General features: G+C 39.8%; 1 protein-coding gene across 1 annotated transcript in view; it reads left to right on the plus strand.

Annotated features, from left to right (window-relative positions):
- SFMBT1 (Scm-like with four mbt domains 1) overlaps positions 1–22,158 on the plus strand; it is a 36,092-nt gene that overhangs the window by 12,355 nt on the left and 1,579 nt on the right. The window contains exons 3-18 of the mRNA XM_010561590.1: positions 289–529; positions 975–1,063; positions 1,977–2,223; positions 3,726–3,823; positions 4,940–5,041; positions 7,395–7,545; positions 9,392–9,474; positions 11,396–11,522; positions 12,225–12,338; positions 13,757–13,799; positions 15,066–15,130; positions 16,602–16,741; positions 18,615–18,724; positions 20,481–20,656; positions 21,433–21,611; positions 21,802–22,047. Of these exons, the coding sequence (XP_010559892.1) occupies positions 289–529; positions 975–1,063; positions 1,977–2,223; positions 3,726–3,823; positions 4,940–5,041; positions 7,395–7,545; positions 9,392–9,474; positions 11,396–11,522; positions 12,225–12,338; positions 13,757–13,799; positions 15,066–15,130; positions 16,602–16,741; positions 18,615–18,724; positions 20,481–20,656; positions 21,433–21,611; positions 21,802–22,047 (2,211 nt within the window). The remainder of the gene's footprint in view (positions 1–288; positions 530–974; positions 1,064–1,976; positions 2,224–3,725; positions 3,824–4,939; positions 5,042–7,394; positions 7,546–9,391; positions 9,475–11,395; positions 11,523–12,224; positions 12,339–13,756; positions 13,800–15,065; positions 15,131–16,601; positions 16,742–18,614; positions 18,725–20,480; positions 20,657–21,432; positions 21,612–21,801; positions 22,048–22,158) is intronic.

A 22,158-nucleotide genomic window follows, 5' to 3' on the forward strand; every position in this document is an offset into this window, starting at 1 on the left:
CCCAGCTTGAGTTGGAAAGCTTTTCAGTGGTGGGTGAGGTATTGTGCAGGGCAGGAAGATGAATTGCAAGATATTGATTTAAGGTTGAAAAGATACTATGAAATGCAAAGGAGATTTCATGAGTGATGATTCCATGTACACTCCAATCTGGTTCACATAACATGATGAAGAGACTGGATGGCATTTGGCTTGAGGTTTTTTGCTAATGAACATGTCTAAATTGTTCCCTCTGTGGTTCCACGAAGTATCTGAGAGATGCTCAAATGTGATGATCTTCTTCCTCTTCAGGTGGATACGAGTTTGCAGAATGGTTTTGCCCCTGGTATGAAGCTAGAAGTTGCTGTCAAGTCTGACCAAAACACCTACTGGGTAGCCACCATCATTACTACCTGTGGGCAGCTGCTCCTGTTGCGCTACGATGGTTACGGGGAAGACCGCAAGGCTGACTTTTGGTGTGATATCATGACAGCTGATTTACACCCAATTGGCTGGTGTGAGCAGAACAAGAAGATTCTCAAAGTGCCTGAAGGTATTGGCTCTATATGCAGAAGTGGGGAGTACATACAGAAGTATGCTTTTGTCCTTTGTAAGCCTGGCAGGTAGTCTTCATAATTGCTGTTATGCGCAGGTGGTGTTGCTGTGATGACAAGTTGAGGTTTTCTGCCGTGTTTTTCTGAAATGCCATGACTTACAGTAGGAGATTGCTTTTTCACCAGAGAGGAGTTAGCTTAATTTCAGAACTAGACTTATTTTTACAGAGACTTGTGGTTATCTTAATCATCACCCACCAAATTCTACTGCTTTGTCATTTCCTTTAAAGATTTTGTTGGGTTTTTTCTTCTTTTAAGGTGTTACTGGTGAGTATGTGGCAGATTCTTGTCAATTAGGCAGCACAAGAGCGTAGTAACGTCTTGTCACCTGAATAATATTTAACTGACAGGAAGAATCACAGTCTTTCTTCACTTTTCACTTAGGTATCAAGGACAAGATACCTGACCAGGAGGAATTCCTTCAGCGGGTGCTGAAAGGAGCATGCAGTGCTCCTGCTAACCTGCTGGAGGGGGTAAGTGCTGCAATGTGCTGCATCTTGGGTTTTGTCTTGATTTTCCCTTTTGTCATTAAGGAAATCCCTATTCAGATTGTCAGTTCAATTCCCTTTTTTAAGTTTAGGGAGCATTGTAATATGCTGCTGACCTTAAAGTTCCACTCTCTAGTGTTTCCTATTTATAGTATTTAATTTTGATAGTGTTGTCCTGAAACTGTCACTGCAGGTTTGGGCTGTTCATTAATTCTATCAAAAGAAAGACCTTTTTCAAACTCCCTTAGGTTTCAGTCTTCCTCCTATTCTTCTCCTCCTTCTTACAGCTCTAAGGGAATAATCCTTTATTTATCTAGCTTTCGTGTTGTCTCCTTTCTGAGTTGACTCCTTCTTTCACTTTTTTTTTTTTTTAACTAATGGGCAGGTTATTGTTTCACTTGCATTTTTGCTAGTGAAGAACCAAATTTGTATCCCCTCCTCTGCACTTAAGACAGTATTTACACCTTGTATCAGTGTCTGGTTGTAAAGTACAGAACATAATTTTTTTGGAAAATGCTGCCGACATCTTCTTGACAACTAACATTTTTATCTTTGTATGTTTTCTGTCTAGTCATGTTTGTATGCTAGATGACTCAGTTTTAGAAAGAGATTATTCATGTTTCCTTCAAACCTTGAGTATACAAGTCATAATGCTTCTGAAAATGATGAGGAAGACTTAAGTGAAATTTGTGACTGTATCTACAGGCAGTGCAGAAGCTCACCAGCGCAGCACCAGCGATTCTAAACATTGTCATTTCTGTTTTGTGTTAGTAAGGGACCTGTATTTCTTTACTTCTGTATTCATACTTTATTTATGCAAAAAGAATGTTTGTAAAGAAGTGGAATTACAGGATTTGTTTTGTTCTGTTGTACAGAATAATCTATGTTCTTTTTGTAGCTTCACAGAGGGAAAAATCCATTGGATCTCATTGCACCAGGGTCCCGATTAGAACTGCAAAACATCCGGGATTCCCTGGAAGCGTGGATAGTCAACGTGGTAGAAAATGTTGGTGGGAGACTTAAATTGCGATACGAAGGGCTGGAGGATTCTGACAAATTTGACCAATGGCTATTCTACTTGGATCCTTTCCTTCATCAAGTGGGGTGGGCAGCTCAACATGGATATAGCCTGCAACCACCTTTAGGTACTTCAAAACTTATATCTTATATGGTGGTCAGAGGCTAGAGAATACTGCTGCTGCTTTAGTGTTCTAAAGCTGCCTTCTGGATGCATATGGTGGTCACATAATCAGTGTGTGATCTGACAAATATTACCTAGTAAAATGTAAGTGAAAACACCAGTAAATAGTCCTACAAGACTTTTCACTCATTCAAATAAGTTGCTGAAATGGTTTTGCCTGTCAAAACTTTCTACCTGTTTGTGGAAAGGGAGGAACTGAGGAAGGGGTTGCCTTCATAGTTATTTTTGGTAGGTTTGTATTCCTGGTGGGGGTAAAGTCATCTGGTTTTGAAGTACTGCTCAACAGGAGCTTTTGCCGTTGTGACTCCAAGACCACTGGGCTAATTAAGGCACTGTCTAAAGAGGTATTATGTGGATATGAAAATGTCCTTAAAAATGGGTGCTCAGGGAACGAGTGCATGGAAGTGGAGGCAGAGGGTGGGACAGATGACCATGTTTTCCAGGCATGTGCATGTCAGGGTGGGTCATCAAAGAAGTGGGCCATAAAATGGCTGAAAGACAAATGGGTTGCTTATGAGCTGAGCGGTGATGTAACATGTTTCCTGATGAGGGGAAGCCTTGGGATAAAACTGGAAAATGTTGAGCGTTTACACTAAAGCCTTTCTGCAAAGGCAGGTGTACATCTAAGGTTCTGGCACAGTCTGTGCTATTAGTTGCAGAAGTGCAGTTTGTTTAGAACAGTTGGTTTTGTTGTGTTTTTTTTAATGTTTTCCGCTTACTGCAACAAGAAATTGTGCTGAGGAAACCAAACCAATTTCTGTTGAAATGACTGAGCATACTGCCTTTTCTAGTGCTTGACCAATCTCTGCTGAAATCACAGTTGTGAAAAGGGAGACACCAAATTGCTTATAGAAACTAGATGGGTGGATTCCACAGCACTATTTGAGTGAATAATGTCTTTTAAAAATATTAGTCAGCTACTGGATTTCTTTCCTTTTTATGTCTACATAAGACCTTTGATATACTCACAGGGATCCTTTGTGCGCAATGGCACTAGTACAAGTAGTTCCTCTTCTATCAGAGGTGTATGATCTGCAATTACAGATGCTAAAAGAGTAACTTAGCAGCTGGGACAGAGTTGTGGAACATTTCTTGAACTTTCTGCTTGCTTAAGCATAAAACAAGCTAGCATTATCCAGCTGGGGATTTGTTTTCTGGTTATACGTTTCTCCAGAAGTTTTCCTCTGTGTTGATGTGATCTGTTTTCTCAGGAAAAACTAGACTAGGCAGCATATGGGTGATACAGTGTTGCTTGACTGAAGTCACTTTTTGTAACACATCCAAATGTTGAAGAAAACAATTTTTAAGAAGGAAAGTATTTGCACAGATAGGAATTTAGCGGTTGGAGGAGCACAAATCAAACATTTGGCTTTATTGCTGTGTGTTCTGAAGGAAAAGAAGAAGGAAGAATGACTTCATTCACTGTTTTCCTTTTTTTAACTCAAGCCATTAGGTCCTTGAAGAGTGAAGCAGATTGGCAAGAGATCCTCAAGAAGGTGAAAGTGGAGGAAGAGGAGTCATCAGTTCCTACAGATCTCTTTAAAGTAAAGGCACAATATGTGTAGTTTAATGCTGTGGATGATGTAATGAAAATGCTATATTCCTAAGAAGTGATTCAGGGAAGTCAGTCATTGTTGCTCAAAATCCTTTCACTGTTTTGTTTTCTTTGCATTTTTGGGTGTTTTTAAAATTTTTTTCCTTCTCCCTCTAGTTTAAAAAAGTAAGAATAATAAAAAACAATCATACTATTATAGAATTCTTCTAAGTTAGACAACACACCCATAACAATTATGTGAGCCATTAGTTGCCATACTGGGAAAAAGCCCTGGTTCTGATGCTTTATAATGGCATCTCTGGTTGTTCACCAGCTGGTCTTGTGAATTACTGTCCTTCTAGAGGAGTTCAGGGTTACTACAGTCTCTATAATTGTGTGAGTACATTGAAAAGCTTAATGTATGTAACATCTAATCTGTAACCTGATATAGTTACACATGGTATGTAGGATGTCCTGTTATATACTGAGTGTTAGTAAAAGTTACTAATACATCTGAATTTAAATATATATGAATTGAAATTAAAAAAAATCTTGACACGTTTTGAGAAGTAAATTTAGTCGTTCAAGTTCTTAGTTTATTTTTCTCAGCTTCATTTGGACCCTTAAGCAGAATGGAAGAGGAGGTGCTGTTGCTCTTGAATTTGTTGGGTCGTATACAGAGCAGGATATATATAATTCTGGAGCAGGAGCCCTGTTTTGCAGGTTTTTGTTAGGGTGAAAATGGAGACTTCTGTAGTTCTACTACAGCTACTATTGTTCTACTACTACTATTGTAGCTCATGATGAGTGCTAAAGGTTAGGGGAAAAAAAACATTTCTATTGACTTACCAGACCACCCTGTAGTGTGAAATCTTGCTTCTATGTGGAGAATGTCAGAGGAGGAAGTCTTGGGGACTCAATTTCTTAAAACTCATAGAAAACTGTCAGTCTCAGACAGCATAGTTGGCCTTTTTCTTCATTATAGAGAGGTTGCTGGGAATCTGACAAGTTCATTTCTTAGAATGAACCAATAAAAACTCAAGTTATCCTCTTCAGTTGAATTATGTAAGGTACATCTTTTTTTGATGGAGAAAGGCAGGTAATCACACTGATACATATTTTTCAGGATAAACCTGTGATTGGAGTGCATTCATTCTCTGAAGGCATGAAGTTAGAAGCTGTGGACCCAATGGCTCCTTTTGTAATCTCTCCCGCTACAGTTCTCAAGGTACCAGCGTTCTTTAACTTGTCCTGCTAAGATTCAATTCTGTTGCTACTTCTATTCTTAAATGCTCAGGAAATTCTTGTTAACAGATTATCTTAAAACCTTGAACTAGTTTTCACATTAAGTATTTTGTATGTCTCTCTTAGAGGACAGGTTGCTGTGAAAAAGAATCTTAACTGCTTATGGTGAAGCCATTGGATTTGAATGGAGGGGAAAAGTTCCATGAGGATACAAGCTCAAAAGATCAAATGGCTAAAATTGTCAAACCCAGATTTTTAAAATTAGATATAATCCCTTATAATCTGAGTATCCACCTGAAGATAGATTTGGGGTTTTTTTTGCAAAGGTTATGTCATTATTATGTACAAGCTCTGACATTTAGGTGGCCTGATTTTCAAACAAGGGCCCACACATAGGTTTAAAAGTTGAAATGAAAACTCTCCAACATAAGCAGGTTTTGAGCAACTTCTGTCTTCTGGTGTTAGTAAGCAGGTGAAAGGTTCTCAAGAGACCTGCTTTGATGTAGTAAACCAAAGTCTTGCTGTACAACATAAAACCAGGACGTATTTTAAAATCTTTTTTTGTGTATTTTCCAGGAACTGTTGCTGTTTCTTTAGGACAGATAGTCTCTCAATATAGTATCTTACGTTTTGGTGGTCTCTCTTTTAAAGTCTTAACATACTGTGGTGGGTTAACCCTGGCTGGACGCCAGGTGCCCACCAAAGCCATTCTATCACTCCCCCCACCTCAGCTGGACACGGGAGAGAAAATATAACAAAGGGCTTGTGGATCAAGATAAGGACAGGGAGAGATCACTCAACAGTTACCGTCCCGGGCAAAACAGACTCAACTTGGGGAAAATGAACTTAATTTATTGCCAATCAACCAGAGCAGGGTAATGACAAATAAAACCAAATCTCAAAACACCTTCCCCCCACCGCTCCGTTCTTCCTGGGCACAGCTTCACTCCCGAATTCTCTACCTATCCCCGCAGCGGCACAGGAGGATGGGGAATGGGGGTTACGGTCGGTTCATCACACGTTGTCTCTGCCGCTCCTTTCTCTTCAGGGGCAGGACTCCTCACACTCTTCCCCTGCTCCAGCATGGGGTCCCTCCTGCGGGAGACAGTCCTTCATGAACTTCTGCAACGTGGGTCCTTCCCACGGGCTGCAGTTCTTCACAAACTGCTCCAGCGTGGGTCCCTTCCACGGTGTGCAGTCCCTCAGGAGCACACTGCTCCAGCGTGGGTCCCCCACGGGGTCACAAGTCCTGCCAGAAAACCTGCTCCAACACAGGCTCCTCTCTCTACAGATCCACAGGTCCTGGCAGGAGCCTGCTCCAGCGTGGGCTTCCCATGGGGTCACAGCCTCCTTTGGGCATCCACCTGCTCTGGCGTGGGGTCCTCCACAGGCTGCAGGTGGAGATCTGCTCCGGTGTGGACCTCCCTGGGCTGCAGGGGGACAGCCTGCCTCACCATGGTCTTCCCCACGGGCTGCAGGGGAATCTCTGCTCCGGCGCCTGGAGCATCTCCTCCCCTCCTTCTGCACTTACCTGGGGGTCTGCAGGGTTGTTTCTCTCACATGTTCTCACTCCTCTCTCCAGCTGCCATTTCTGTGCGCCCTGCAACTTTTTTTCCTTCTTAAATATGTTATCCCAGAGGTGCTACCACTATCGCTGATTGGCTCGGCCTTGGCCGGTGGCGGGTCCATCTTAGACCCGGCTGGTATTGGTTCTGTCGGACATTGGGGAAGCTTCCAGCAGCTTCTCACAGAAGCCATCCCTGTAACCCCCTCACTACCAAAACCTTGCCACACAAACCCAATACACATAGAGTTTCTTCAAATAAGACGCTCGCTTAGTACTAAAAGGTGCAACCAGTTCCAATCAAAGCAAAATCATTTACTTTTCTTGACATTTTCGTGTACTGCTCCTAGTTACTTCAGGTTTTGCTTGTGACAGTCCATCCCCGGACACAGTTCAGCCTTGTTGAAATAAGCAGTTATTACACAATCGTAGTAAGACCACAAACTCTTAATTTCTCTGCATTTTTTTCATAAGAAAATTTCATATAGCACTTGATCAACTTATTTTTGAAGTGTTCATACATTACCTTTTATTATTATTATTAATAATTTTTGTTAAATTTCCAGATAATGCAGAGGAGTCTGCTGGTTTATGAATCCATAAATTCTCTTTTAATTCTTTTTTTTTTTTTTTAACCCTCACAGTATTTCAAGGTAAAGGGTTCTCATTGTGCAGTGTTGCTGTTTAATAGTTATCAAAATGGGGGAGAGGGAGCAGTAGATCAGTATGTGCTACTTACAAGACCACATGGTTCTCTTTTGGCTAACTACAGGTATACAACGAAAAATATTTCATGATACAAATTGATGACTTGAGACCAGACAGTACAACCAGCCAGTCTTACATTTGTCACGTCAACAGTGCTGGTATTTTCCCTGTGCAGTGGAGTCTGAAGAACGGCTTGCATCTCAGTCCCCCACCAGGTATGTTTGTGCAAGCTTGTCATGCTCGCTCTTCTTTGAACGAAGTAGATTGCCAATCCCCAGAGCGCTATGTTTAGGACAACGCTTTTGCAAAAGAATTACATGTAGTAACACAAGCAAAGAACAAGAAAGACCAAATTCTGAGAAACAGGAGCTTTGAGTTAGTGAAACTGAAGTTTCCTGGGTACGTGCCTGGATTTGAGAAGATGACAGTGGCTGGGGATGCTGGTCATGCATCAAATCCTGAACACTTGAACGAATGGAGTATGTGTTCCAGGGCTGATGGCAATGGTGATTTCAGCATTAATTAACATGATATCAGAAGCCTATAGTCTTTGCATTGGATTTTTGCTTCTGGTCAGAATGGAACACTGTTATCCAACATTTTATAATATTTTTAGAATATCTTATATAACTTAACAAGTTAATGAAGTATTTTTTTTCCAAGGACCTATCAGGCAAGGTAGCAGATTGCTGAAACATTGCTTCAGGACATAAGGGAATAGGGAAGTGATCCTCAGCTACTGAAATATTTATTCATTTTCTCAAAATGGAAATGTCAATGGTATTGTAAAACGAGGAATACAGTACTCTTATTCACCACCACAGAATTCTGAATGTTTTGTTTTAGCTGCTGGTGACATCAGAGGAGCAAAAACCATAGGTTGGTTGTCTCTTGCCTTTCCTTGGGTAAGGTACAAAAAGTGGCTTTGCTTGACCTAGCATTACCTAGAATTTTGCAGGTGAAAGATAAAATCTCACTTTCTAGGCATGTGACTGGAACTGACAAAGATTTTAAGCTTCTCTCCTCATAGTCCCCCTGGAAATGGTGGGCATTCTGAATTGTGTGAGGTCCCAAGAGCCCTACTGGCACTGATAAAACTGAGAAAAATAAATAGGTCCTTCTGTGGTTAGGCCCTGTCTGAGTGGTAGTTGAACTAAATGTTTTTTGATTGTCACGTCAATCCTACATTCTTAGTCTAGGTTTAAAATTGTGTTTGATTTCTTAAACCCTTGTCACAGGCATCCCTTGCAGGGGAGTGCTTCCAAGTTAGTACCGGAATAACCGCTGCAGTTGTCTCCTTGCTAATATACTGCCAGCCTCAAACTATCATGGCAGCACACTTCTGCACCCAGTTCCCTCCAGTTACTTGGTTTTTATTAGATCACAGGGAAGTGAAGTATTTCCTCCAAGAAGAATTTAGTTTGTCTTTTCCTTGGAAATATGCTCTGTCTCCTGATGGACTCCTTGTTAAGACTCTTCCCTTCAAACATGTATGCAGATTTACAGCTGTTAGCAAACTTGATGAGCCTCTTAGGACATCTAACTGCTCTCTTAATGACTTAGTATTTAATGTGTTTTTGTGAGAGTAATATGTTGGTATTGTGCACTTTTTGAGTGTTCTAATTTAAAAAAAAATTGTCAGAGCTGACATGACATCGATGAAGTAATCTTGCAGAAACTTCTTCTGAATTACATCTGTGCCCTGTGAAAAGGGTGCAAATGCTTCCCCGTGTCTCGATTGCTGCCCTTGTCTGCTTAGCAGGTGTACTTTATTCACACTTCAGGTTGCTCTCTGTGAAGTCACTTTTAGTTTGACGCCATTTCAAGTCAAAAATGGGAGTCAAGGTGTGGCAATGCCCAAAGCCCTTCTGCAATGAAAATAAAGAGGGTATCTCAAATATGTGAGAACCATGCTGCGGGCTGACCTCAGATGGCTCAGTGAAGCCCTAGTCAGCTGACAAACTTGAGTGACCCAAACAGATTTCAGTGATCTGTATGTCATGTCAGTTTGAAATGAGTCTCATGCTGTTAAACCAACCCCTTTGCTTTTTCTTCACCTAGGTTATCCTGGGCAGGACTTCGATTGGGCAGACTACCTCAAACAATGTGGTGCTGAGGCGGCTCCCCAGAGCTGCTTCCCTTTGGTAAGGTTCTCTTGCAGAAAAATCTCTCTTCTGTTGTGTGAATGACACTCTTGATTCCAGGAAGAACCTTTTGCATGTTTTTTACTTAAATTACCTTTTCAAGTAGAATAGAATAGTTCAGTTGGAAGGGACCTAAAACGATTACCTAGTCCAACTGCCTGACCTCTTCAGGGCTTACCAAAAGTTAAAGCATATTATTAAGGGCTTTGTCCAAATGCCTCTTAAACACTGACAGGGATGGGGCATCGACCACCTCTCTAGGAAGCCTGTTACAGTGTTTGACCACCGTCTCAGTAAAGAAATGCTTCCTAATGTCCAGTCTAAACCTCCCCTGGCACAGCTTTGAACCATTCCCACCATTCCTATCACTAGACACCAGGGAGAAGAGATCAGCACCTCTCTCTCCACTTCCCCTCCTCAAGAAGCTGTAGAGAGCAATAAGGTCGCCCCTCAGCCTCCTTTTCTCCAAACTAGATAAAGCCAAAGTCCTTAGCCGCTCCTCATAGCACATTCCTTCCAGCCCCTTCAACAGCTTTGTTGCCCTCCTCTGGATGCATGTGAGTACCTTAACACCTTACCTGTGATAACCGAGGAAACAAAAGAGTTAAGAGAGTACAAATGTATGTGAACTGAAGTAGGTGTATGCCAGTTTCCTAGATAAGGAAGTGGTGGACCAAATGCTTCAGTTGTGATAAAGCAGATTGAAAATAAATGATTGTTTTGTGAAATTGAGATGTGTGAGAGTCTGTGGAATAGTCATAAAACAGCATCAATCCCTGACACTCCTGTAATGGTGGAAACAGGGCCTTTTAATAGACCTTATCTTCATTTACTTAGTGTACTCTTTCAATCTTCCTTCCTTTCAGCTTGAAAAATTCATTCCATTGTATTAATCAATACCAAGTCATCTTAAATTAGTACCAAATAATCATTTTACATTAATCAGTGCCTGAAGTACTTGCTAGATTTTGGGCTTTTGTTGGTTCAGTGACAGTATTGCTGTCTTCCAAAGCACAATACCTTGTCAAGCAGAAAAGGGTACTATTAACACCTGCCTTCCAATTCCATTTACAACACTTGGGCTATTGCAGTGCTTAGGGGAAGAAATTAAAATGAATAATTACCATTTTTTGAAGAGGGTGTTGCTGGCTATGAATTCTTGTTGCCCTTGTTCTGTCTTGTAAGCTGTGGCATCTTAGAACAGGTCATTGAATTTATTATCCCTTTTCTGAGAAGAGTTAATCACTATAGGCTAGTTCCAGAATTCATAATGTATTGATCCTGTACTTACGTTGCAGAGTGGTTCTGGGAGGAAGAGTCCTCTGGCTGTTACTTCTTATCTTTAATTCAGGAGCTTCAGAGCTGGATAAATATCCATTCTTACTTTTTAGGATTTTTTTTATAAATGTGGACTAAATTGGTGAATAAAGTAAAATCCTACTTATCCAAAAAATGTAAAATGAAAAGAAAGCTTCCTTTGCTGTCTGCCAGAACTCATTTGCATGAGGCAGGAATGTTATTTGCATACGTAAAGTGGATTTCCAAGCTAACATAATAGAATAAGAGAGCCTGGTCAGACTATTTGTCAGACTTATCACTTAGGTAGCAAGCAGCAGAGAATTCCTGGTTGCTTAGAATGCACTCAATCCTTTCAGTAAGTCTCAGCATCTTTTTGAGTACAAACATGTTCTTTTCTAGGTCTGTCTATAGAACCTTTTTTAACTTAAATTCTGTGTAGTTCGTATATATCTTACTTGTATTCAATGTGCTAATTATCTGAAATCTTCTCTGACTGCGTGACTATCTTTCTATGTTACTCAAATACTGAGACTTTTGTGTGTCGCTCCTGTTCGTGGCTATTCATATCATCTACTGGATATACAGGTGGTATTTTACTGAAGTATTCTGTCTTTTTTCCTAGTTAACTTCTGACCACGGATTTAAAGAGAACATGAAACTTGAGGCTGTGAACCCAGTTGATCCTGAAGAAGTTTGCATTGCTACAGTCACCAAGTTGAAAGATTCCTACCTCTGGCTTCAGCTGGAGGGTAAGCCTGATGTGGAAGAGGAGAGTAGCACTTGCATTGATTTTTCTGTAGTACCATCATCAAACCTGAAGAGCATCTGGAGCAAACTCACTGCTTGCTGAATATGGGCAGCAAATCACCATTTCCTCAATGAAAACACAGCAAAAAACCCATTTGCATTGTCTGTTTCCCAATTAGCTTTGCATGGCAGTGCTTATTTAAACTAGGCAAAAATGGCATTTGTGCCTTGCAGCGTGTCAGTGCTAGGCTAGTGCACTGTGTGAAGTGCTGATCAGTGTCTTTTAGAAAGCAAGGGCCTTGTACCATTTTTACAAATGAGTGACTTGTGTTCTGAGCAAGCTTTGGACCTCGGAAGAAAACCTTTAAAGAGGTTCTTCATTAAGATAGAATAGGCCTATGTCAGCCGTTCTCCATTATAATCCCATTTCTTGATTGGAAGTAACATCAGCATGCACTTACTATGCACTGTGCGTCTCTGCTAAACTGTGGGTGGCAAATTCCTATCTCCAGCCTTTAGGAGGACGCAAAGGAGGTCAGGAAAGAATCTGATCAATAAAAGGGGATGAATAAACAATTGATATTGTGTTCCAGATACACCATAAGTAAAAGCAGCTTCACTGGCAAACATATAGCAAGCATTAACCAAATGAGGTTTTTTATTTTTATGAGTTGTTTCAATTTTTGCTTCCCTAAACTGAACAGGCTCCAAGAAGCCCGTCCCTGACTGTATAGTGAGCGTGGAATCCATGAATATATTTCCAGTGGGTTGGTGTGAGACGAATGGATATCAGCTCAGACCTCCTCGCAAAGCAATAGGTATCAGTTCTGTTCTATTTGCAGTGGTTAGCTGGGTTGACAGAGATGGCAAGACCTTCAAGAGTAGGCTACTGCAGAATTATTGCTGGCATCACTGATTTTGGAAACGTTCACCATGTACAGAGAATCCATGCCTTGTGCAACTGTTCCCCTGGCTGTTAGGTCCAGTTGGAATCCATACAACTCCAAAACAGGCAGTGTTGGCTTGAGACCCTTGCATGCTGTACGAGCATGTGGAAACGATCCATTAGTCACAATAAAGAAATGATATCTGTGTGTATGCACACACACCCATGCTATGTATATACTTTTGTCTGAGCTGTTCCTGCCATGTATCTGAACCTGATACTGATTTTACACTTGCACTTGTGCAAGTAAAATTAATGCCATAACAAAACAGTGTTGAGTGTGTATACATTTTGGAGTTGAAATAAAGGGGACTGGCTTTCTAAATGGGCCAGATGGTTATGATCCCTTAATGACAAAATGTTGAAAAGTAAATCCTACCTGTTTTAACTACACTAGTAAGTAGCATAAGATAGTGTCTTCTCTCAACTGGTTAGTGAGCTCTGTTTATTAAAGTTTAATGGGAGTTGGAGAAACTGAAGAACTTTCTGAATGTTTATTAAGTAAGATTGGGATGAGCTGTCATGTACTGGAAGTCAATGCAAGAGAAACTTACCTGAGACATGTCTGCACTGCCAATGACAGAGGAGGAAGTGTGAGCAACCTAATTAGAGAAAAGATGCTTTAAAAAAAAATCCAGAAATTTGTTGGGGACAAAGCCTGAAATTGCTGAAGAGGCACATGTTGCATTGCCTTATTTAATATCATTACCTGATTGTGAAAGCCAGAATTAGCAGGTGGACCTATCATCTAGTTGACTTTCTTAGTTGCAACAGTGTTTTCCTCCATAGCAGTTGGCTTAAGTCGTATATGTTTCTAACCAGCTGATTTCATTCCATTTCAAAGTTAAACAGTGTTGAAGTTTCTTGTGCCAGTAAAGTGGAGAGTTAGGCCTATGAACCTAACCTTTGGTTAGGCTTTCAGCACCTTTGGGTGCTGAAAAGGAAAGCATATCATTCCTTTTTGGCTGGTATTACAGGCAGTTTAGGGCCTATGATGCAAAGAAAGATGCACAAAAGGTGAGATTTCCTAGAAGATTGGGGATATGCATGCCTGATTTAATGAATTTTTAGTGAAAGTTGAAGTAAACCTTTTGGGTTACATCAAATTACATGGGCCAGTATGTCTCTAGTGCAGACAGGTCAGCTATCTAACATTGTGCTGACTTTGAACATAGATTCTTTTTGGTGTATAACTTAGAAGAAATGAGTCTAGTATATATATTGTACTAGAAGTTTCATTTGTACGCCTCCCATACTTTGCTGTTCATATTTTCTTCTTCTTCCTTTCAGTAAACAAGCAGAAAAAAATTGCAGTAGTTCAACCAGAGAAACAGTAAGTAACAGGTTTTTTGCTTTTATTTTTTGTTGATTTTTTTTTCTATTTGGTAAATCATGTTTTCTTAGTGGAGATTTAGCTTTACAGAAGTGCTATACTGAAGGTTGAGAGATTGCACAATCCATTTGTCTTAATGCTGGTAGTTCCTGTTGATGTTGAAAAAGACTTCTTGCACTGCTTTAGTGGGAGATAGAAATAATGGAATTTGTTTTTTAACAGAGTTAGTGCAACTCAGCTGAATTATTGAATAGGTCAAGTCATTGACGTTCTGGGGTTGAAATTGTTGATCTTTCATTTTTAAAAGATTGCATTATCTGTGAGTATTGGAGTGCATTTAAGAAAAATTAGCCTGATCTTAAGCCTGTGTTTGTAAGTTTGTGCTTGAGCCTTTTTTTTTTTTAATGGTGATGAATAGGGAAAATTACTGGATTCCTTTTTGGTTGTATTCCCTTCTCAAATAATACAGTTTCTGTAATCTAAACATGCTTAGAAAATGTGGCTGCCTTAAAATGTGGCTGTGATTTTGCACAGCTGATCAGAAAATCTGGCTTTACTGAGAGTCATTTAGTAGATGAACTGCTAACAGTTCCTTCCCAGATTAAATTTGGCCCAGACTAGTCAAAAAGGAGAGTTCTACTAATACCTACAATTTGTCTATAAACTTTGTGTCATGCACATGAAATTCCTTTGCGTGAGCCTGCTCAAAAATGCTCAGTAGAATGCCTGACAGTTGGTTTTATTGACTCTTCCAGCTTTACAAACACCAGATCTGTCAGTAGTCCTGCCAATGTTTTCATTGCTCCTAAAATACTGAGCAGACTGTTCTTCCTTGTTTTATAATTGGAATTCTTACCAGAGTACTTGAATCACTTTGGTTGTATTTTGTTTAAAATCCATCTTTTTCAAAATGCCTCAGATAAGACTGTGCACTGCCTTGTGCCATGAAATGTGAAATGAATTTAAAAGGAGGCAGAAGATGTCAACTATTGTCAGTAGCTTTGTGTGGTGTGTTTATCACCATGGTAGCCCATATACTTCAAGCAAGGAAGGATTGCTGCTAGCTGTAGGAGTACAGTAGTCCTTTCCAAATTGAATTTGATAGTCTTTGTATGTTATTGTTGTGAAACAGGGGAGGTATAAAAAGCAGATTAATAAGGCTGGACCTGGAGAAAAAAAAGAATTTTAATGGTTGGGTTTTAGTAACTGAGAGGTGACTATCCTTACCATCTGTCCTTTTTCCCAATCTTACTCTTTTCATTTCAGAATTTTGTCTTCAAGGACAGTTCATGATGGACTAAAGAACCAGGAACTGAACTCTTCTGACTCAGGTATTGATCAGAGAGGGCAGGCTAACAAAGACAAAATCCTGTAACAGTTTAGCTGCCTCATTGTTCAGCTGCTCAACACTCTTCTCTTAGGGAAGAGGAGGAAAGTGTTTGAAGATTTTCATTCCTTGATGATTTGTTGAACTTCAAAAAAGAATGAAATAAACAAAAACATACAATTACTTGTGTCCTGCAATTGTTATGTGCATTAAACCTGGAAATTAGATTTTCACACCAGAATGTCCCCCCTGCCCCCAGCAGAAGATTTGTGGAGTGAAATGTGTAGTGTGACCTATGCAGATGATTTTTTTATTGTCACCTGTTATGTTTAATAATGTTGGGAGAAGCATAAGAGGCGCACTGCATCTGTGCTTTTGAGTTGTTAGATTCTAGCTTTGGGAAGCAGGTTTGTCTGGTTTTTATGATAACTTCATCATGATAAACAAAAGCAATTCAAACAGTAAACTGCTTTGTATGCCAGATGGCGAAATCTAATAATTTTCTAAACTGTTGCAAGAATGAATATGATGAATAAGTACATCTGCTGGTGAAGCAGTCATACAGATCTATCTGTTTGGCAACAAAATGCCTCTTCCGCTGTTTTCTGTACAGTGAAATGCACATCTGAAACTGCACCAAATGCAAGCTTTATAGAAATGATTCGTGCTTGTTTAGCATTTTAATTAGCTTTTAATAGAGTCAGTGTAAATTTGACTTCATTTATTTATCTGCCAGTTACCAACTACTGAATTTAAGATCTTTAAGTGTTAGTGTCGCTCAGTCACGAAAAACTACAACACTGCTAGGGTAAAACAATTTTGTATTTATACGTAAGTATCCTGCAATACATATTATACATAACTTTAATTTTGAGCAGCGTTGAACTGTTTAATAGATTTAGAAAACTTGATGTCACTCATCAAAGGTCACTTCATCAGTTGCTGCATCTTTTGTTTGCTGATAGAGGGAAAAGAGTCTGAAAATGCAAAGCAATGTGATACTGCAGTTTAGGATAAACAGTGGAGAATAACTTTGCCAGCTTCTCTGGTGGCAGAAGTTTGGGGGAGACATAATTACTTGACTGTGAAATTTATCAGGAATTGCTATGTAGGAAGTCCTTCTGCTACCAGAAAGTTGGGATTGTCATCATCTTGCCTGTTTGCACTGGTGTAATACCATGAAGCATCAGACTAGCCAGGAAGAATTGTTTCTTTTCTGATAAATGACCAACTTTATTTCCTGTAGTTTGACAATTTGCAAGCATGTGTATGAAGTACGAAAAATATTTGGGCAACATCAAATAGCTAATGGTGTCATTGTAAACGTGACACTGAAGCTACCCCAAATTCATGTCATTCAAGACTTTTTCCTGTCCTTTTTCACAAGCAAACAAAATATTATATATTGCAAGAAGTCATTCTTTGCTGGGGAGGTTGTAGCATGTGATTTAAATCTTTGCTTTCTCATTTCTCAGTGGTAATTAATGGAAAGTACTGCTGCCCAAAGATCTACTTCAACCACCGGTGCTTCTCAGGGCCTTACCTTAACAAAGGCAGGATTGCAGAACTTCCTCAGTCTGTGGGACCTGGGAACTGTGTTCTTGTTCTGAAAGAGGTGAGGTGGTCATACACAGTGGACTTGCATATAGCAGTGTATCATAAATGCTAGAGTGTCTCTCTAGTTATAGATGGGTAATTAATAAATTTAAGCTGATAATGAGTAAAGAGGGGGTTTTGCATAAAATTGAGTATAAATCATGGACTGTTTTATGAATGGCTGGAAAGAGTAAAAGCCTCTCATTTATCTGAGTTACAGTCAGCCTTCTACTGCTAAACTTTATTTTAGGTTAAAACAGAGTAACCTGTAATTACCACAATCAAGGGAGTTAGTATCTTTTTATAGCTGTAATAAATGCTTCCATTTTAATTAACAGAATTTAGCTTCAGATAATCCCAAAATTCCTTTACAGTTTGCACTGTTTATGTTAAAACAGAGGAAATACAGATTTTCTTAGTAGAAATGGCAAACTATTTTCGGTAATTGGAAAATTAAAAGAATTCTGTGTTTTATAAGTTGGATATGATTCACAAAGATCAGATGAAGTTGTGGTTTTGCTTTCTAACGTAACTGAGGGAGGGGAAGAAGGAGAAAAAGAGCCATTCTTTAATGCCAAAGAGCCTCTTTTCCAGAAGGTGTTTCACAGCAAATTTGCAGATACTTTAATGCAATAATTATTTTTCTGAAATCTCCAAAAAGGTCATGGGATGGTTGTCATCTGACCTGAGAGGGTGAAAGTTTCCCAAGGCATAACTATGTGTGCACACTTGAGCTCTCATGAAACAATCACTTTAAATGCAGGAATTGATTCAACGTCTCTGGAATTTTTACCTTCCCTATCACATAACATAACTGGGAGAGACCTTAAGAAAGACTTTCCAGCAGACATGCTGTAAAAGAAGAGTCCGGTGGACAAGAGTCAAGCTGATTATTGAAAAAGTTCTGGGTTTGCATACAGAAAAGTACTCTGTCCTTTCTGCAAGTTTCAGTACTCTGATGTAAGCACTCCAAAAGAGCAAGTGTGAAATTCTGTGGCAGCTTCGTTTAACTTCCTTCACTGCCTGAAAGCAGAAAGTCTGCACAAATCCTGCTGATGTACAGATGCTGAGTGTTGCTAAAAGTTCAACTAATATGCTTGGTTGCATTCATTTCAATTATGACTCTTGCTCAGTGTATGAATCCTAGAGTGAGTTTGGTACTTGCATTATATTTAATACTCTTCTTTTGAACCGTGGACTTCTGGACTGCTGCATTAGTAGGAATGAAGCTGCAAGTTTGGTTATGTCAAGGTTCTGATGCACCCAATTTGGGAATGATTTGGAATAAGCACATACTGAACATAAGAAATACAGTTTGAATGCTATTTTGTGCTATCCCCCACTAATTTCAGGTTATTCACAACATTGAGTTATTTTACAGCACCAGAGAAATTCTCATTTTATTATAGTACAGGCCTTATCATGAAAGCAAAACAGAGGAGAGCTTAAGATTCTGCAGTATGATTTTGTAACAAGTAGTGGGTTGGCAGGCAGCAAAATCCTGCAGTATTTTTTGGCACATCTTCACATGTCAAACAATCTCTAAGATAATCACTTAGATTTACCCAAGGTTATACAAGTTTTGTGGTATTCAGCCCCAGGGTTTAATTTAGTGATGTGTAATTCAAGGGCAATGACTTGGAAATTGCTAAATACACTTGTGACTCTACAGACAAATTCTGAAGGTTTGGCAAGGCCCAAAGTGTCGACTTCTCTCAGTTTTCATTTTGGCAGTATCAGGAGGTATCTGTAATCCTGCTGTGAATGAATGCTTTGATGCTAGATAATTTGGATTAATAGAAGTAATTTCCTATTCTACCCTGGCACTTTAAAACAGATCTATTGTACAAGTAACTTAAACGTGTTCTCTCCTCTTCCCTCCCTCACTGTAGGTTCTCACTTTATTGATCAATGCAGCGTACAAACCTAGCCGTGTCCTGCGAGAACTGCAGTTGGATGAAGAGGCTGCATGGCATGGGCATGGAGAGACTCTAAAAGCCAAGTAAATTCTTGTCCTGTTCTCCCCTCTTAGTTGATCCCAATAGCAATGTTCTCTGCAGTCTATGCTTTAACTTCTCACATTTCAGAGAAGGAAAAATTGATTATAGCATATCAAGATGCTGACAGCCATTAAAATTCCACATCTTTATAAATTTCTTTATGAATTTCTGGTGAAGTGCATCTGATTTTAATGCTCCTTAATATTCCAGGAGTGCTCTGCTACTGGTGCTACCGGCACATAAGCAGCTAGTGGTCAAATAAGAATGGTGTGATACTGGTACAACATAGCATATACAGTGGCAGGCCTGCAGGTGAGGTTTAAGATAATTTAATTCACCTGAAGATAATTGTCAGTATTTTAAAGCAGAAGCACATACTGCTTAGGAAGCTTGTCAGACTTCCATGGCATTTCCACACAAACTTCTCAGTGGAAGAAGATTCCTCTGAAATTAAGTTATAGCAGTGCTCTGAAATGGCCTGGCATGGAAGTCTTTCTACAACAGCCTAACCTAAAGCACTCCCTAGTTTTTCTGCTGAGCTTTTTGGGTTGTAGCTTCTTTGCAAGATTATTCTGTGGCTAGGAAAAAAAGCATTGATCATATTTGCATATATTTGATAAATCCAGATATTCCTTTATAGTGTAGCGATGGTCGTGTAATTAGGTCACTGTGTTTGCATACTAGAGATTAGATTTTTCCCACTGTGCCATAGCACACTTTCCTACATAGTTCTGAACATGTCAGTAATTCTTTTGTTGGATCAGTTTCGTGTGTAAAAGGACATCTTTCCATGTATTGGAGGATTGCTCTGGGTTTGAACAATAGGAAGATCCTATGAAAGGTTAATGTAAATAGAAGATGTAGCTGAAGAATAGAGGGGAAAAAAAATTGTTTTGGTTTCACTGAAGTTGCTGTGTGCTTTCTTTTGTCACAGTAGTGACACTAGGGATATCTGGGCTATGATGATATAGCTCTTTTTTCCAATGCATTGACTAGATACTTGCAGGCCTGAGACATCCCTAATAGATATCAGCACGTGCCAGTAGCTGTGCTGGAAGAACAAAGCAGAAATGATGAATGACTCTGGCAGATACTTCACAGTGCGGCTCTGTCAGTGTTATGGCAAGGCTGACAAACAAAAAGAAATCTTTTCTTAATTTACATCAAACAGGACCAATATGTGGAGTCATGGCAAGTGACTGTCCTGACGAATTGTACAGCAGTTAGATGAAAGCTGATGGGAAATGTGACAGTAGTTCGTTTGTTTGCCGTAGTATGTGCATGGAATGGCTCACTAAAAGCTGTCTGCTGTTACCTTTATTAGCTGAACTAGTGCACTCTGTCTTGGTTTTGGGAACCAGCTCTTGGTTTTAGGGACCAGCTGTCCACATCACAGCGGACACTTCTGCAGTCCCATAAAAACAAAGAAAGAACAAACCATCTGTGAACAAAGAAAACAAAACATGTAAACTCTGGGATATTCCTCTCAGATGATATTTTATAGTTGCTGGCAGGGCAGTGTTGCTGTGTTTGGTACTGCAGGAATCTCTCTGGTGCTGGCTTTTTTTCTTTGCTTGGGGATCCGTCATAAGAGATGGGACTACCTGTTTCCTGGACTTGTCAGTCCATGAAGTTCCTCATTGCTCAGATTTTCCCTCGGTTTGATCTGAAAGCAGCATTCTTGTACACCTCTCAATGAAGTACTTTTATCCTGGTAATTAGAGCATTCCTGAATTACGACCATATTTTCAATGCTAGGTACAAAGGGAAGAGCTACCGTGCAACTGTGGAAGTTGTGAGGACGGCAGATCGGGTGGCAGATTTCTGTAGAAAAACATGCATCAAGCTGGAATGTTGTCCAAACCTCTTCGGCCCTCAGATGGTGCTGGATAAGTGTTCAGAGAACTGCTCTGTCCTGACAAAGACTAAATACAGTGAGTAGGTCGCTGATATCAAACCGAGGTGGGACTTGGGGTGTTATATTTTGGTTTCTTCTGGCTTTGGCTTCAGAAGGAATCCAAAATACATTGCTTTGCTTACGTAAGGAGCAGCTCAAGCCCTACATACACAGGCCTACAAAATACCCATGTGCCAGGGTGTAGGGGAGAAAAAATTAATTCTATATTAAGTGGTACAACCATGGCTTAACTTTTTGTTGTGTGCTTAAAGCTCTATCTTTTTAAGACAACTTTTGGGACAAGAACTGACTCCAGTATTGTAATTTAAGTGGCATTGTAATTGCTTTTACCCATTCATTGTGGAACAAAATAAAACACCTTCAAGCTCCTTTCTTAGCTTTTAGTTTCTTTAGGGTTTTAGGGTTTTTTTAAACTAACTTTAATCATTTGACACTGCGAGAACAAAGTGCATTGACGCCATGTTTAAAAACTACAAAACATCACAAAAAGCGCCATTAAATTGGACCCAGTCTGTGGCTGATGATTTTTGTATAAAATCTGATAATTTGGGGCTTCTCAAAGATAAAGGAAGTAAATCTTTAAAGGGCAAATAAAATTGATTAGTAACTCTTCTTCCTTAAAGCAAATTGAAGAGGAAAATACAGTCATACTCATTTTGAAGTTTTGCAGAATTGGGATTTCTATTGGGAAATGTCCTTCTACTGATTTTTCCAGTCCTGACGATGGACAAACATAACTAGTGACATTGAAGGTGCATTTCAACATGATGCTCCTTTCTTCTGTCCTGGTAGCACACTATTATGGAAAGCGGAAAAACAAGCGGATAGGTAGGCCTCCGGGTGGCCACAGTAACCTGGAAGTAGCCATGAAGAAACCAAATAAAAGACGGAAGAGACGAAAACATTTTTTTGTTCATAAGAAAAAACGTTCTTCTACTTCAGTGGATAACACTCCAGCTGGATCTCCCCAGGTATGAGACTGGCAACAACTTTAATAGATACGGTATGTGATCTTTGACCAGCTTCATTTGAAACAACAAAGTGTTTGTTCCTTGTAACCTCAGGTTACAGCTGACAAATGGGTGGCAATTGTAGCTTTTGTCCTAAACTACCATTTTCTTATTTCATCTTCTTCCCTCCCTGCCCCCCCCACCTCTACAGGGCAGTGGAGGAGAAGAGGAGGATGATCAGGATGAGGTAGATGAAGAATCTCTGACTGAGGATAGTACCTCAGAGCACCAAGACGAATTGCTTGAAGAATCAGAGGTATCAGAGAAGAAATCACTGTCATCCTCTCCTACACAGAGTGAACTCTCTCATTCCCTGGCTCAGGACCGAGACAAACGGAAGAGGAAGCTTAGGACCTTTTCCTTTTCTGATGATGAAAATAAACCTCCTTCACCAAAGGTAACTTTGAATGTAGATTTCTGTTCTAGCTTGCTCACTGTTGGGCAAGCATGAATATCTTGGGAGCATTAATCATCATAAATGTGTTCTCATAAAATACTCTATTAACCC

Source organism: Haliaeetus leucocephalus, unplaced genomic scaffold (genome assembly GCF_000737465.1).
Source record: "Haliaeetus leucocephalus isolate CR32 unplaced genomic scaffold, Haliaeetus_leucocephalus-4.0 Scaffold148, whole genome shotgun sequence".
NCBI lineage: Eukaryota > Metazoa > Chordata > Aves > Accipitriformes > Accipitridae > Haliaeetus > Haliaeetus leucocephalus.